At 43.3% G+C, this 13987-nt stretch overlaps 1 protein-coding gene across 1 annotated transcript in view; it reads right to left on the bottom strand.

Moving 5' to 3' along the window:
* Positions 1–13987, bottom strand: part of ZDHHC13 (zDHHC palmitoyltransferase 13) — a 268872-nt gene that overhangs the window by 131783 nt on the left and 123102 nt on the right. The window contains exon 7 of the mRNA XM_085643583.1: positions 3697–3859. Coding sequence (XP_085499709.1) covers positions 3697–3859 — 163 coding nt within the window. The remainder of the gene's footprint in view (positions 1–3696; positions 3860–13987) is intronic.

Genomic DNA, 13987 nt, shown 5'->3' with positions numbered 1-13987 from the left:
AACATTCATCCTTGTCTCACTACAAAACCACTTAACTCCAAACAGATGCAGCTGTATTCTTGCACAATTTAGCAGTGTAGTTCTTGCATGCTGCATCCTTGTGATCAGAAAACTATTGATCCAAAAGAATTGAGCAGGGTGCACTTTGGGGGAATATGGAATAGCAGCCATGCAAGTTAGATTTATCCTGATCATGCAAATGCATGTGCACATTTGATGTTGCTGATTTCGGAAGTCTAAAGGACACTCTCGGACATGCCAGCTTCTAGGAGTAAAAAATATGTTTGGGCTTAACCTGAGCTACCAAGTGGGCCGATGCAATGTGTGACAAAGCCAGTCCTAGTTTTTTACCAAATAGCATTTAGATTGCAGGGAATTTTGAGTCCACACATACAGCCTCATTGAAAGATCTCCTAATTCTTATTGGAAGTAAAGGATAATATTAGAATTAATGAGATCTGCAGGTACGCAGCTGAACTTTTTGAATGAATGCTCATGGTAATTCAGAACTGGTAGTAGAGATTCATCTGAAAATTACCCTTTTCTCAGGTGCACCTCAGGATTCTACTCAGAATAACCAGTAATTCTGCTTCCTTAGAGTTAACAGCAACAACTCGGGAGAAGTGGAATTTCTAGGTGCAGGTCAAGGGCAATCATGAGGAATCCCTTCTACTCTGAAAAATGAAACTACAAATGCCACAATGCAGTACACTGTTGGCTCAGACACCAAGCTGTGGCTACCGGTGATACACACGACATGGAGAAACCTGGCAGCTATTTCTATAACATTACTTACAGTGCTCTAAAATCACGAATGGGCAATATGCAACATGATAGTGCAATTACAGGATGTAATGGGTGGATCAAGTAACCCAGCAAACACAAGGCGATGATGGACAGAGTGCTGAAACTTTTCAGACACTCACCCCCAGTCACAGATCTGGGTTTAATCCATCATCGTTCTTTAGCTCACTTTGCCACCCCAGTTCAGACCCAGGCATATGCAAATCAGTCTTGACCCTGTTCCTCATGGGAACAGTTCTGCCCGAACTGCCAAGCCAGGTCTTCCCTGGACCAGAAACAAGCCTCCTGGGACCGGTTTTGGTGTACCACCCCTCATCAGCAAGGCTAGCTTGAATCCAGTGGCAAAGTGAGCCATGCCTGGGCATACCCTGCCAACTTAGGGCGAACAAAGCAAACACAAGGAGATGATGGACGAAGTGCTGAAACCTTTCAGACATTTACCCCCAGTCACAGATGTGCGAATCCATCATCGTTCTTTAGCTCAGTTCGCCACCCCAGTTCAGACACAGCTATATGCAAATCAGTCTTGACCCTATTCCTCATCGGAACTATCCAGCCCAAACTGCCAAGCCATGTCTTTACTGGACCGGAAACAAGCAGGTTCTGCTTCTAGTAGCGCACAAAGATCTTGAAATTATAGCATAAAGTTGTCCAGTGTCTGACCCTTCATGGCCATGATACCACCCTCGCTAGAAAAGAAGAGCCCTCAAGGTGGAGGCAGTGGTGCAGGAGGCTCATTTCGGGTTGCCTAATGTCAAATTCAACCCCCATATATCCACATTAAACAACGCCAGAGGATATGAGATTTGTAGGTAATGCAAATCTAGATTAATTACGCAAATGCACTAAAACAGTGACTTTCAGCCTATCACAGTGAAACATTGCAACAAGTTGTTCAGAATGTTGATTCTCATCTGAATATCGCCTATTAAGTCCTATGCTTAACAAGGAAGGGCATCCATGAAGAGTTCATCACTGACTGAACAAAAAAATGCATTTGGACACTTTAGCTTCAGGGACCACTCTCCTAACTGTTCCCAAATTTCAGGCTAAAAACTTTGTTTTCAACCAGCAACTCACTGGACACTACTGTGTGTGGGGTTTTAGTGTAACTTGCTTAGGCCCGAAGTTTTCAAACGTTGGTTAATCTATTTTGTGGTGTGCAGATTTTACATGATCAAATCAACTAGTTTTTCCCATTTGTTCCAGCCACAACTGTCTCATTCTTGTCAAAAAATATTTTTCTACTTATTTTTTAAAATGTATTTTTAAATGTAACATTCACAATAATTATTTATTACATTTTTAAACTGAAGTGTTAATGTCGTGGGTGGTAAAATGTAATCTTATTAGTTCTAAGCTAATGTATATTTTAAATTATGTGTAGAATACATTGAAACATATTTTGTAATTTCTTGGAGGAGCTCTCCATCTATGTGTGCAAAGTTACAAGTAACTTTCCATTCGTAAATCCAGTACTAGGAGGCTCCACCTGCTGATTAAGGGGGGGGAATGGGGGGGAGGGATAGGCAAGTCTACTGTTGGTGTAAATCTACAATTGCAAATGCTGAAGGTCAAAAACTTGTGTATATTTAAGTTTGTGACTAGGCATCATTGTTTTTGGACAAAATGTTTTTTGTTGATAGGCGTCTCCAGTATTCTGCTATGAAATCATAGATGGTCTTTTGGAGCAGATTTTACGTCTTCATATTATTGTTCTACATTCCATGTCCAATAAGTAAATACGTTGGTTTACAAGAAATGGACAATCTTGTATTCACCATCCTCCAATATAACAGGCCTTTTCACAGTTCTAATTAGAAGACACTATTTATTTGGCTGTATTACTTCAACCCATGCTTGAAACTGCTGGATACAACACAGCGTAATACCGGAAATAACAAGTTTACATTGCTTCTCAAACACCCTAACTGCCGCTTTCACAGATTCCAAATACCAGTTGTTACTTTTACTCAAATTATCGTACTCAATTTACAGACCTTTTGAAGGATGGAAGGCTTAGTCTGCTTTGACAGGATCCTGTGACCTTCAGATCACCATACTTGTCAGAGGCATTCCACTCACTCAGCCATAATGCTGGCCAAGTAGGCTATAATTCTTGCCATTCCGCTCCTATTACTGACATGTTCTAAAACTGGCAGAAATTACATTATTGTCCAAAATAGTTAGCTTTGGTGAACAACAACGACAGAGTTACAAGAACTAAAACAGAGAATACCTTAACAAACAAGTACACCTCAACTATGCTACAGATTAGTTGATAGCATGCTTCCAAAGGAAACAATTTCTCATCTTTTTGTGGGCATGATGCAGATTAGTTTTAAAGTAATTTTCAACAAACCCTTTTTAACATCAAAAAGTACTAAATGCTACAATTTATAAGTAGCAATGAAGAAATAACATTAGATGATTACACCTATCAAACTATCTTGTCTCCTTCCAGCCAAACATAAGATTAACTGTTCTGTTGTACAAACGTACAGGTAACTCTTCTTAGCAGCATGTTAAGTGGTCTCATGGGGTGATACTCCAAATCCCATTTCATGATTAATTTAGCAGCCCTGCAATCTCCTATTTCAGTACCTAATTCAATATAAGTTGGGGAATTTTAAACGTTTGTCTCTGCAAATTCACTGTATTTCTAAAAGGCACTCAGCACAAATATTTTGACACATCTACTTACACATACCACAAATGATCACTAATTTCCATTTCAAATCGAACAAAACTGGCAGATTATTAACTGCTGATAATTATGTTTAATCTCAAATGTTAACAGATTTTGATCTAGAAACAGAAAAAAGATGAATGATTTTTTTAACGACTATTAATTCCGCTGATCACAACATACACTCAAGAAAAATAGACCACCTTGCTATTTTGAATTTCAAAACTGGAGCCAGCTTCCAAAAGAAGATCCACAGCATTCGCGTTTCCAGATAAAACTGCCCAATGCAAGGCGCTATTCCGATGTACTTTGTCTACAGCATTTAGAGATGGGTGGAACTTCAGCAGAAACCCAGTAGGCTCTGGCCTGGAAAAGGAGAACAAGTGGTGAGCAGATTTATCAATTCCTTGATGCAAGTAGAGTGAGAGAACAAGCATTCAAAAACAGTACTAAAAAATGAATATTAACATTTGATTTACACTGGAAAGATATGCATTTATTCTATGTGGGCAACAATTTCATGACATTTGAAACTATGGTGTATAGGAGATATCTTTACCTGTTTGTAAATTGTTATATTTTAGGAGGACACTAAAACCCAAGCAGGTACCTATGCACCTGTAGAAACCTCAATCTGCTATGTAGGTATCAGAATAGGGGAGTGTTTATATTCCTCCAAAGAAGTGTCAGTTGGTTGTTTGAGCTTATTTAGTCAGCAGTTTTTTCCACAAACTGTTTGCACAGAGAAACATCTAACCTCAGAACAGATAAGAGTAAGTTGTAGAACTTCAGATTTGGCATTTTATTAATGGACAGCATGAGTCCAAACCACAGAACGGGGAGGAGGGAGGGCCAGTGAGGGATCTGCGGTTAGATAAGAAACTCTACCAGAAGAGGCATTACGAAGGTTAATAACTTGTTCTTCTGATAGAGACTTTTAACCACAGATTCCTCACCCTGTGACCAAAGCAGTGCCTCCCCGGGTAGTGGGTCTGTGGATTGGCTCAGGCCAGGAAAGCCTGAAGGACAGATCAGGCAAAGTGTCCATCCCGCTGGACTTGGCTATACAGCCAGTAATGTTTCGTTAACATGTGGAGACACATCCACCTCGCAGGCTGGCAAATGTCCAGAACACTGACTGTACCGACACTTTAAATAATTTTGTGTTTCACTCGTTTTCATTATCAGCAGCACTGAGCATGTGTCGCAAACCAGGAAATTATCCAGTGGTAGAATCATGAGCTTCGTTAGCATGATGATTTTCCAACCACTCGCTTTCTGGATGATTCTAGTCTTGTGAGTAGCAGCTTACATATCGTGGTACTAATACGTATAGTGGTCCATGGGGTACGTCGGTTTTGTCACGGCTGCTAGGTGCATGGAAGTTATCACCAGTCACTATTCACAGCATGTAGCTACAGTTCTCAGCTTGTATTATATGGGCTAAAGTACAGCATGAGTTGTAATCTAGATATTTCATTGTTGTCACTAGGGGGACGGGGTGGCACCACTGTATAGCCTGCACATGTGGTTTACACTTGTCTTAGAGGCAATGTATCGAGGGACTATTCACTAAAATGGCCAGCCGTTAATTATTAATCACAGATTGCTTTTGGCACGTGAAAGATACTAATTAGCATGCTTTTTTGCATGGAGAAATGCATTTCTTTTTCAACGTGTCTTTGCGATATTAACTTACTTCTTAGTTTTTCACCTACTAACTGCCCAAATTAGACCTTTCATGTTTCCTATTGTTATAGTTACCCCCGGCAAAAGGTTTTCCCGAAATGCATTGGGTTTTAGATACAATCATTTGCACAGGATTGTTATATTGACACATTGTCACAGTTCAATTCTGCAAATGTGAAGCAACATTTGGATTGAATCATGAAAGTTGTTTTCATCTTGTTTCAATAAATTGCTTGATGGACTGCAAAGCATCAATTTCTATATGGGTAGGAGTATCTCTCAGTATCTAGGAGCGGGATTATAGACTAGTTACATTGGAAGCCCACAGGCCATACAGTTCTGCATTCATTGGCCTGGTCCACTATTGGAGGCCAGCTATTTATAAATGTCGGATCTGGCACACTATTTGCTATTGAAGTGGTAGCAACCTTGGCTCTGGTGGAGTGAGTGTGCAATCCTTCGGATGGCTGCTCCTTGGCTAGCCCATAGCCAATCTTGATGCATAACACAATCCACCTAGAGATGGTACTCTTTTGCACCGCTTTCTTTGCATTTCTTAAGCACAGTGAAACAGAAGAAAAATTGGTCACCCTGTCAGTAATCTCTGGTTTGGTCACCACAGAAGCTAAGTGCTCTCTTAGGGTCAAAGCAGTGAAACTGTTATTTCTCCTTAGAGGGGTGAGTGGGCGCATAGAAAGCTGGCAAGGTGATAGACTGCCCTATGTTGAAGACCATGACTATCTTAGGTAGGAACTGCGCTTTTGTCCAGAGGGCCAATTTGTCCTGGAAGAAGGATGTATATGGTGGACCTACATACAAAGTTTGGAGCTCACTCTCTCGCTACGCCGATGTTATGGCGATAAGGATTGCAGTTTTAATAGTAGGTGAAAAGGACAATGTGCATGGGTTTGATCAGATAAGTGAAAAACAAACAAAGGACCCACCCCAGTATCACTAACTGTGTTGGCAGAAACATGTGGCTCAGCCCCTTTAGAAAAATGCATCACAACAGGTTATTTGAAAATAGATTACTGGTTCAGAATATGTAAAATGGCCTTGATGGGCTATGGACAAACAAAACAGAAGAATATTCGATAACTGTGCAGTGAGAGGTTGAATTTGTTCAGAGGAACAACAAGAAAAAAACTTCTCCCAGAGTCTTGCATAGACAGATTTCATGGCTAGATGCTTACCAAGATGCCACCAACCACCTTGGGAGGAAGACTGAAAGCCATCAGATGTAACAAGCTAAGTCTCCATGCATGTAGGGGTAGGTTGCGCAGGCTAGGGTGAAAAGAATCGGCCCTGCTGCTGTGACAGAAGGTCCACCTGAAAGGGTAGCCAGATCAGAGGATAAACGCCCTTGGCCAGACATTGAGGGTACAACACTCTCCTCAACCCAGATCTGTGACTGGGGGTGATTGTCTGAAAAGTTTCAGCGCTCCGTCCTTCATCTCCTTATGTTTACAACAGTCTCCTCACCCAGTCTGGAGCCACTAGGATGACTTTGGCCAGGTGTCTCTTGATCTTTTTAAATCTATGGGCATGAGAAGGAGGGGCAGAAAGGCGTATAGGACTCCCGACCCCCCAATGTAGGTGGGAGGAGTCTCCAAGGGAGGCCTGTGTCAGGAACTCCAACGCACAACAGTTTGGACTCTGCCTGTTCTATTCGGAGGCAAACAGATCAAGGCAGGGTTATCCTCATTGCTGGAGATGCCCTGTCCCATCTCCAAATGTAAGTGCCATTCGTGATCCAGTAGGCAACGTCAGAGGAGTTTGTCCACCATGGCGTTTAAAAATCCTACCAGGTGCTCGGCAGTTAGGGAAGTGCCCTGAACCTTCAGCCACTTACAGAGATGCAAGGCCACCTGGCACAATATCCACAACCCCACACCGCCCAACTTGTTGTAATACCACGCGGCGGTCATGTTGTCCGTGAGAATCTGCACCCATTCACCATTAATGGTTGGGAAGAAATCCTTCAGGGTCAAGGGAATCGCTCACAACTCCAACAAGTTGATCTCAATCTTTCCCAGATGATCTTCACAACTCAACAACAACGCATCTGTCACAACCGTTTGGCCCGAGTGTGGTAGGGAAAAGTATCTGCTGGTGCGCCAATCGTAGTCGAGCAGATACCACAGCTTGTCATTCTCAGACTCCTCAAACACCTGGATGAAATCCCATAGAATGCCTTCGTTTTGAGCCTACTAAAGCTTCAGAGCCCACTGAAGGCAGAGCCTGGTCTGTATGTGCCACTTGGTGTGGTCTACGAGCAGAATGCAAGAAGCCAAGAGGCCCAGAAGCCTCAGAGTCACTCTCACTGAGACCCAGGTCAAGGGTTTAAATAGAAGGATAATAGCTCGAATGCCCTGGACAGAGGAAGAGGAATGGCACAAAAAGCACCTATCCAGGATAGCTCAGATGAAAAAGAGCCATTGTGAAGGATTCAGATGTAATTTCAGCATATTGATGGAAAAGCCCAATTATGTCAATAAGTTTGTGTCGTCTGCAGGTGGCATACGACTGCTTTTGGCGAGCCAGCCTTCAGAATATAGTTGTCAAGTTATGGGAAGACTGAAATTTCTAACCTCCTCAGATGGGCTGCCATCACCTTGAACACCTGAGGTGCACCTGAATCCACAGGTCACGCCTGTGGGACTGTAGGGATGTGAAGTTATGCGACTTGCAAATCCAGCAGTATCCTCCAATCTCCTGGATCTGGGGGAGACAGGATTTGGGCCAGGGTAAGCACTCGGAATATGTCCTTCTGGAGGAAGAAGTTAAGAGAGTGAAGGTCCAGGATAGGGCATAGTCCTCCATTCTTTTTTGGCACCAAGAAACCAGGAGTATCAACCAGTCCCTATTTCTGACGCTGGCACCCTATCTATTGCTCCTTTGGCTCAGGCAGCCTGAACCTTTCTCAAGAGTATGTACAAGTGGTCCGCCAGGAGGTAGTGCGGTGTGGGAGGTATGTCCAGGGATAGGAGATGAAGGGTAGGGGGTATCCTTCGTCGGTGATCTGGAGCTCCCATTGGTCTGACGTAATGCTCCACCATCTGGAAGGTAAAAGGTGACCCAAACTTCTATTGGGCGATAGTGTGCCGTCAAGGACAAATTAAGAGGACTTTCGCGTTGGCTGCAGGGGCGCAGATTGGGGTTTGGGAAGTGTGTTGTCACTGAGGGCCTGGACACTGTCAGTCTAATACCCGGTCTCACCCTAAAAAGAACTGGGAGGACTGTTGTCAAAGGGAGTCTTCACAGACTGCTGGAAGTCAGAGGGAAACCCTAAGAGTGATTCCATGCATGGCACTGCAGCACAGCGCTATTTCTGACTGCCCTACTCAGCCAGTTATTAGTATCCAGACCTGAAAATATTATGTACTTTACTATTCTAGAGAATGAGAAAAAAAAGATGCTGCAAGGTTGCTATGATGTCCTCAGGAAGAGCTGGCAAGGTGTCTGCCACCCTGTCCTATAGCTACCTACCCAGGATACATGATGTACTTACAGACCTTAGGCAAGACTGGCACTGGAAAACATGAGTTTCAGTAATCTTTTGATTCATTTTGATACTTGTTCAGACGGGACCGGTAGAAAGGCATTGGGGTTCTGGTGGCCAACTGTATTACTAAGCTCTCCGGGTGGGGTGCTGGAGGAGAAAACCTGGGTCTCTGGGAGAAGGTCTGTGTCTTCTTGCCTTTCCCTATTCACTGGGGAAGCACAATCCTGGTTTTGCCCAGGTGCCCACAAGGAAATCAATGAGTAACACACATTAAAAGGCAACAGGGGTTTCCGGTTGGTCTGAGGTGGGTTCAGAATCTCAGTGAAGACATTTGCTTTCACCTCTTGCATTGGTAGACTGAGGTCTAGGACTTCTGTCGTCCTCCTGATTGCTGTGACGAAGGAAGCGTTGGCTTCCGTCTCCACAGCAGGATTTGGGGAGAATAATCCAATGTCTGCTGAGGTGTCCTCATACATGTCCCCATAGTCGCCATCATCATCATCATATTGGTGAGGTTATGTCTAGATTTGAATAAGCATACTCCTATAATACAAAGGGTAGCAGTAGAGCTTCGGAATCCAAGCGTCAGCAACGTTGGTACCGGTGTCAAGACCTGGGCCCATGGCATCACTCGCGGAGGAGGTGTGTGGAATTCCTACAGCCCGATTCCCAGGACATATTGTTTGGGGTCAAGGACAACAAGTTTTCATGTATTTTTTGTCTTTAAAAAAATAATGTTCAACCTCCTGCAGCACAAAACCTTGTGCTGCCAGTTTACAGTACCATATTATGGAAGAGCAAGGTCAGCAGTTAAGGTAATATTAGTGCCCATATATTAATACTGTTCGAACATGCATTTAAGGTTTCATGAATACAAAAGCCTTTCATATTAGGGTGAGCACTCAAAAGGAAATGTTGTAAGATCGGACTGCACTACTGACAGTGGTAGTGTAAAAATGTGTACATGTGTTTGCGAAGTGCATGTGAAACCACATATTTTCCACAAAAAGAGAACAAGTTGCAGAGCCTTCTCGGGCATCACCCCAAAGATTTGGAACTCTCTGCCACCGGATGTCCGTCAAATCTCATCTACCGCTTCATTCAACAAGCGGTTGCAATGCAATAGGCCTCGCATATACGCGAGTTTGAGCTATTGGCATTGGAAATGACAATGCCTTTTATTTAGGTTTTGGTTTTTAAAACATAAAAAAACGCATTGTCATTTACAATGCCAATAGCTTAAACTCGTGTAAATGCGAGACCTATTGCATTGCAAATGCTGGTCTTTAAAGCCTGTTTATGTACCGTGCTCACCTGCCTTGCTCTTTGAAAATCTCGGTTTCAACAGACGGGTCATCTGACCGAAGTCCTTCAATTACCTCAGAGAATTGCGCGATTGTGCTTTCTTCTGTAAATAGGTGACAAACACTGCTCGGTACAGAGGGAGGCAGCGGGTGCACTGCTCTCAGTACTTTGTGCTAAAAGAATTTAAAAAGTCTAAGCTCTAAAGTTTCATTGATGGCCAATCGCCACTGCACTTCAGACACGTTTACAATGCCAATAGCTTAAACTCGCATAAATGCGAGACCTATTGCATTGCAAATGATTGTTCTCGAAATGGCATTGCTGAAAAGATTCCATATCCAGTCTGGCCACTGGGGGAAATTCACAAGGTGAGGAACCTGCAATTAGAAGTCTTTCAGAAACTATCTTATTATCTATGTTTGGTGTAAATCTATCCAAGTGTTTTTAGTGTTGCAAAGAGACAAGTAATTTTTGTACAGACTTGCTATTATTGCCTATTGTTTGTGTATATGTGCAAAGATACATGCATAAAGATAAATACATACACTTAGGGAAAGAAACGCAAGCGGTGTTTCTTGTGTACAATTTAAATGCATTTTTTTTTTTTTACACAAAAATAAAAAAGAATATTTATTAAAAGAATACATTTTTGCTGGAATTAATAAAGTTGGCCTGTCAATATCGGTCCAGAATATTCATAACTAGTACCTGAGACAAACTTTATCACAGCATCAACCCACATTTCACTATGCATTCTTCCCAGAACAGCTGCTTATGAACACTACAGATTTCTATTAAGGAACTAGAATCTTCACATACAGACGGAAAAGGAAGCTTTGGAATTATTCACTTACTTAATCAGATAGCTGCTTATGTACATGAAAAGGTTTCTTGTACAAAAAAATTAATAACTGAAAATATTCCTTTCCTTGTGTTGTACAGCCTACGGCAGTTTTTGCTCCATTTTAAAACTGTTGCATCATTGGTTTGTCTGTTTTACAAGGTTATTTATGCTTTATCTTTAAATGTAGTAGTTTATAATAAACAAATTAATCAATTTATAAACAACACACGTGTGTATATAAATACACACACCCATGTGGCAGCTGGAACGCGTGGATGCAATCTAGCTCACTACAATAAAGTTGAGCGAGTAACTACCCATGGAGTGCTGGATTATTTCCTGTGACTGCGGAAAGGAGAGGGAGGGAGAGGGGGTAGAGGGGAGAGAGGGAGAGGGGGTAGAGGGGAGAGAGGGAGAGGGGGTAGAGGGGAGAGAGGGAGAGGGGGTAGAGGGGAGAGAGGGTAGAGGGGAGAGAGGGAGAGGGGGTAGAGGGGAGAGAGGGAGAGGGGGTAGAGGGGAGAGAGGGAGAGGGGGTAGAGGGGAGAGAGGGAGAGGGGGTAGAGGGGGTAGAGGGGGTAGAGGGGGGAGAGGGGGTAGAGGGGGTAGAGGGGAGGGAGGGAGAGGGGGTAGAGGGGAGAGAGGGAGAGGGGGTAGAGGGGAGAGAGGGAGAGGGGGTAGAGGGGAGAGAGGGAGAGGGGGCAGAGGGGAGAGAGGCATAGAGGGGAGAGGGGAGAGAGGGAGAGGGGGCAGAGGGGACAGAGGGGAGGGGGCAGAGGGGAGAGAGGGAGAGGGGGTAGAGGGGAGAGAGGGAGAGGGGGTAGAGGGGAGAGAGGGAGGGAGAGGGGGTAGAGGGGAGGGAGGGAGAGGGGGTAGAGGGGAGAGAGGGAGAGGGGGTAGAGGGGAGAGAGGGAGAGGGGGTAGAGGGGAGAGAGGGAGAGGGGGCAGAGGGGAGAGAGGCATAGAGGGGAGAGGGGAGAGAGGGAGAGGGGGCGGAGAGGGAGAGGGAGAGGGAGAGGGAGAGGGAGAGGGAGAGGGAGAGGGAGAGGGAGAGGGAGAGGGAGAGGGAGAGGGAGAGGGAGAGTGAGAGAGAGAGGGAGAGAGAGAGGGAGAGAGAGAGAGAGAGAGAGAGAGAGAGAGAGAGAGAGAGAGAGAGAGAATATATATATATATATATATATATAATCTACTGGCGGTCGCCAGTAGATAGTTAGGACCGTGTTTCCATAGGAAATCCGCAACATTCTATTTGGAATAACTTCGGCGCCGATTGACGAATCCTCGCGAAATTTTCAAAATAGGTGGGGCGCTCCGCTCCGCTCCTTCCCTGAAAGTCTCGGGGGGATTCATCAAGCGGGGGCTGAGAAAAAGGGGGGGTCCCAAAACACGTTTTCCCCATGCATTTTTCCATAGGACCTTTAGTCCAAGCTACAGCCCGAACGGCTGAACAGAATTAGTTGAAATTTGGCAGAGAGGTAGTCCTCAGGTCAGGGATGTGCCTTTTGCAGGTCTGGTGTCAATCTGTTCAGTAGTTCCTGAGAAAATCAAAAGTAAAATCATATATATATGTGGGCGGAGCCTAACCACACATCTCATCCTGAGATCTGATTGGCTGTCAGCACTTCATCCAAGAAGTGTTGGCAGCCATCTTGGGACCAATATACATGATAGCAACTCATTAAAAAGCATTGCAGTTAATAGAAGGTTTTAAGACTTTAGTTACATTATAAATCATTTGTTGATGGTACCATACTCATTTTAGGAATTGTGGTATGCTCCAAGGTGATTTCACCATGTGAAAAAGCCTTCTGCTGGGATATCATGAATCATGTTTGAGAGAAAAATATTTTCTCATGCTTTTCCCACAGAGGTTTGGAAGGTGATCTATAAGCTAAACAGAGAGCTTATTTTCTGTAAATTCACATTATCTTTCTCAGTCATGTGAGAATGAAGTCTGACATTCTCAGTAAAACATGTACATCCAACAAGGGCAGAGACTGTCAGTTGATTCCTTTGTGTTCTACTGCAGCTTTCCAGAGTGTTCCAAAGAACAACTAGAGCGCTAACAGTCCTACTTATGATAAACGTATGGCACACCTGAAGCCATCTTGCTTGGATTAAACTGGTAACTCTTAAAACATTTAATTTAAAAAGGAACAAAATGAGGGGGTTCATTTTGCCATAAAAAGTATGATTAGTGCTGCAGAAAGAAAAATTAGGGCACATTTTGAGTGACTTCTCAAATCCTCTTCTATTTCATTAAAAAATTCTGACATGCAGACTGAAACATGCACTTTCAATACCAGCAGCAGTTTTCCCTGGTGAGCAGTAGCTTTACTACAGTGATCTAATGAGCAAAAAGAGTGCTAACATTCTGAATTTATGACAAATGTGTGACACATCTGAATGCCTTCTTGGTGGAATCAAAGTAAAAAACTGAAAGTATTTCCTACTGAAGAGACTGCAGTAAATGAGGAAATTAGGAAACTTCATAACAAATAAGTCTCCCAAGATGGCCACCAGAGACAAAAGAGCCCAAATGTAGCCCAAATATCACCCAGATGTAGCCCAAGTATAGCCCAATGACAGAATGTCCCAGAGTGTTCTTAAAAACAACTAGAGCGCTTACTGTCTTCATTATGACAAAAGTATGGCACACCTGAAGCCATCTTGATTGGAATAAACTGGTAACACTTAAAACATTTCATTTAAAAAGGAACACAATGAGGGGGTTCATTTTGCCATAGAAATTATGATTAATGCTGAAGAAAGAAAATGAGGGCACATTTTGAGTGACTTCTCAAATCCTCTTCTATTTCATTAAAAAATTCTGACATGCAGACTGAAACATGCACTTTTAATACCAGGAGCAGACTTCCATGGTGAACAGTAGTTTTACTACAGTGATCTAATGAGCAACTAGAGTGCTAACTTTCAGAATTTATGGCAAATGTGTGACATATCTGAATACCTTCATGATGGAACCAAAGTAAAAAACTGAAAGCATTTCCTACTGAGGAGACTGCAGTACATGAGGAAATTAGGAAACTTCATAACAAATAAATCTCCAAAGATGGCCACCGGAGACAAACCAGCCCAAATGTAGCCCAAAATCACCCAGATGTAGCCCAAATATAGCCCAATGACAGAAGTG

The sequence above is a fragment of the Triturus cristatus genome, chromosome 3_1 (assembly GCF_964204655.1).
Source record: "Triturus cristatus chromosome 3_1, aTriCri1.1, whole genome shotgun sequence".
NCBI lineage: Eukaryota > Metazoa > Chordata > Amphibia > Caudata > Salamandridae > Triturus > Triturus cristatus.
The sequence above is the reverse complement of the archived record's forward strand: the minus strand, read 5'-3'. Positions and strand labels throughout refer to the sequence as shown.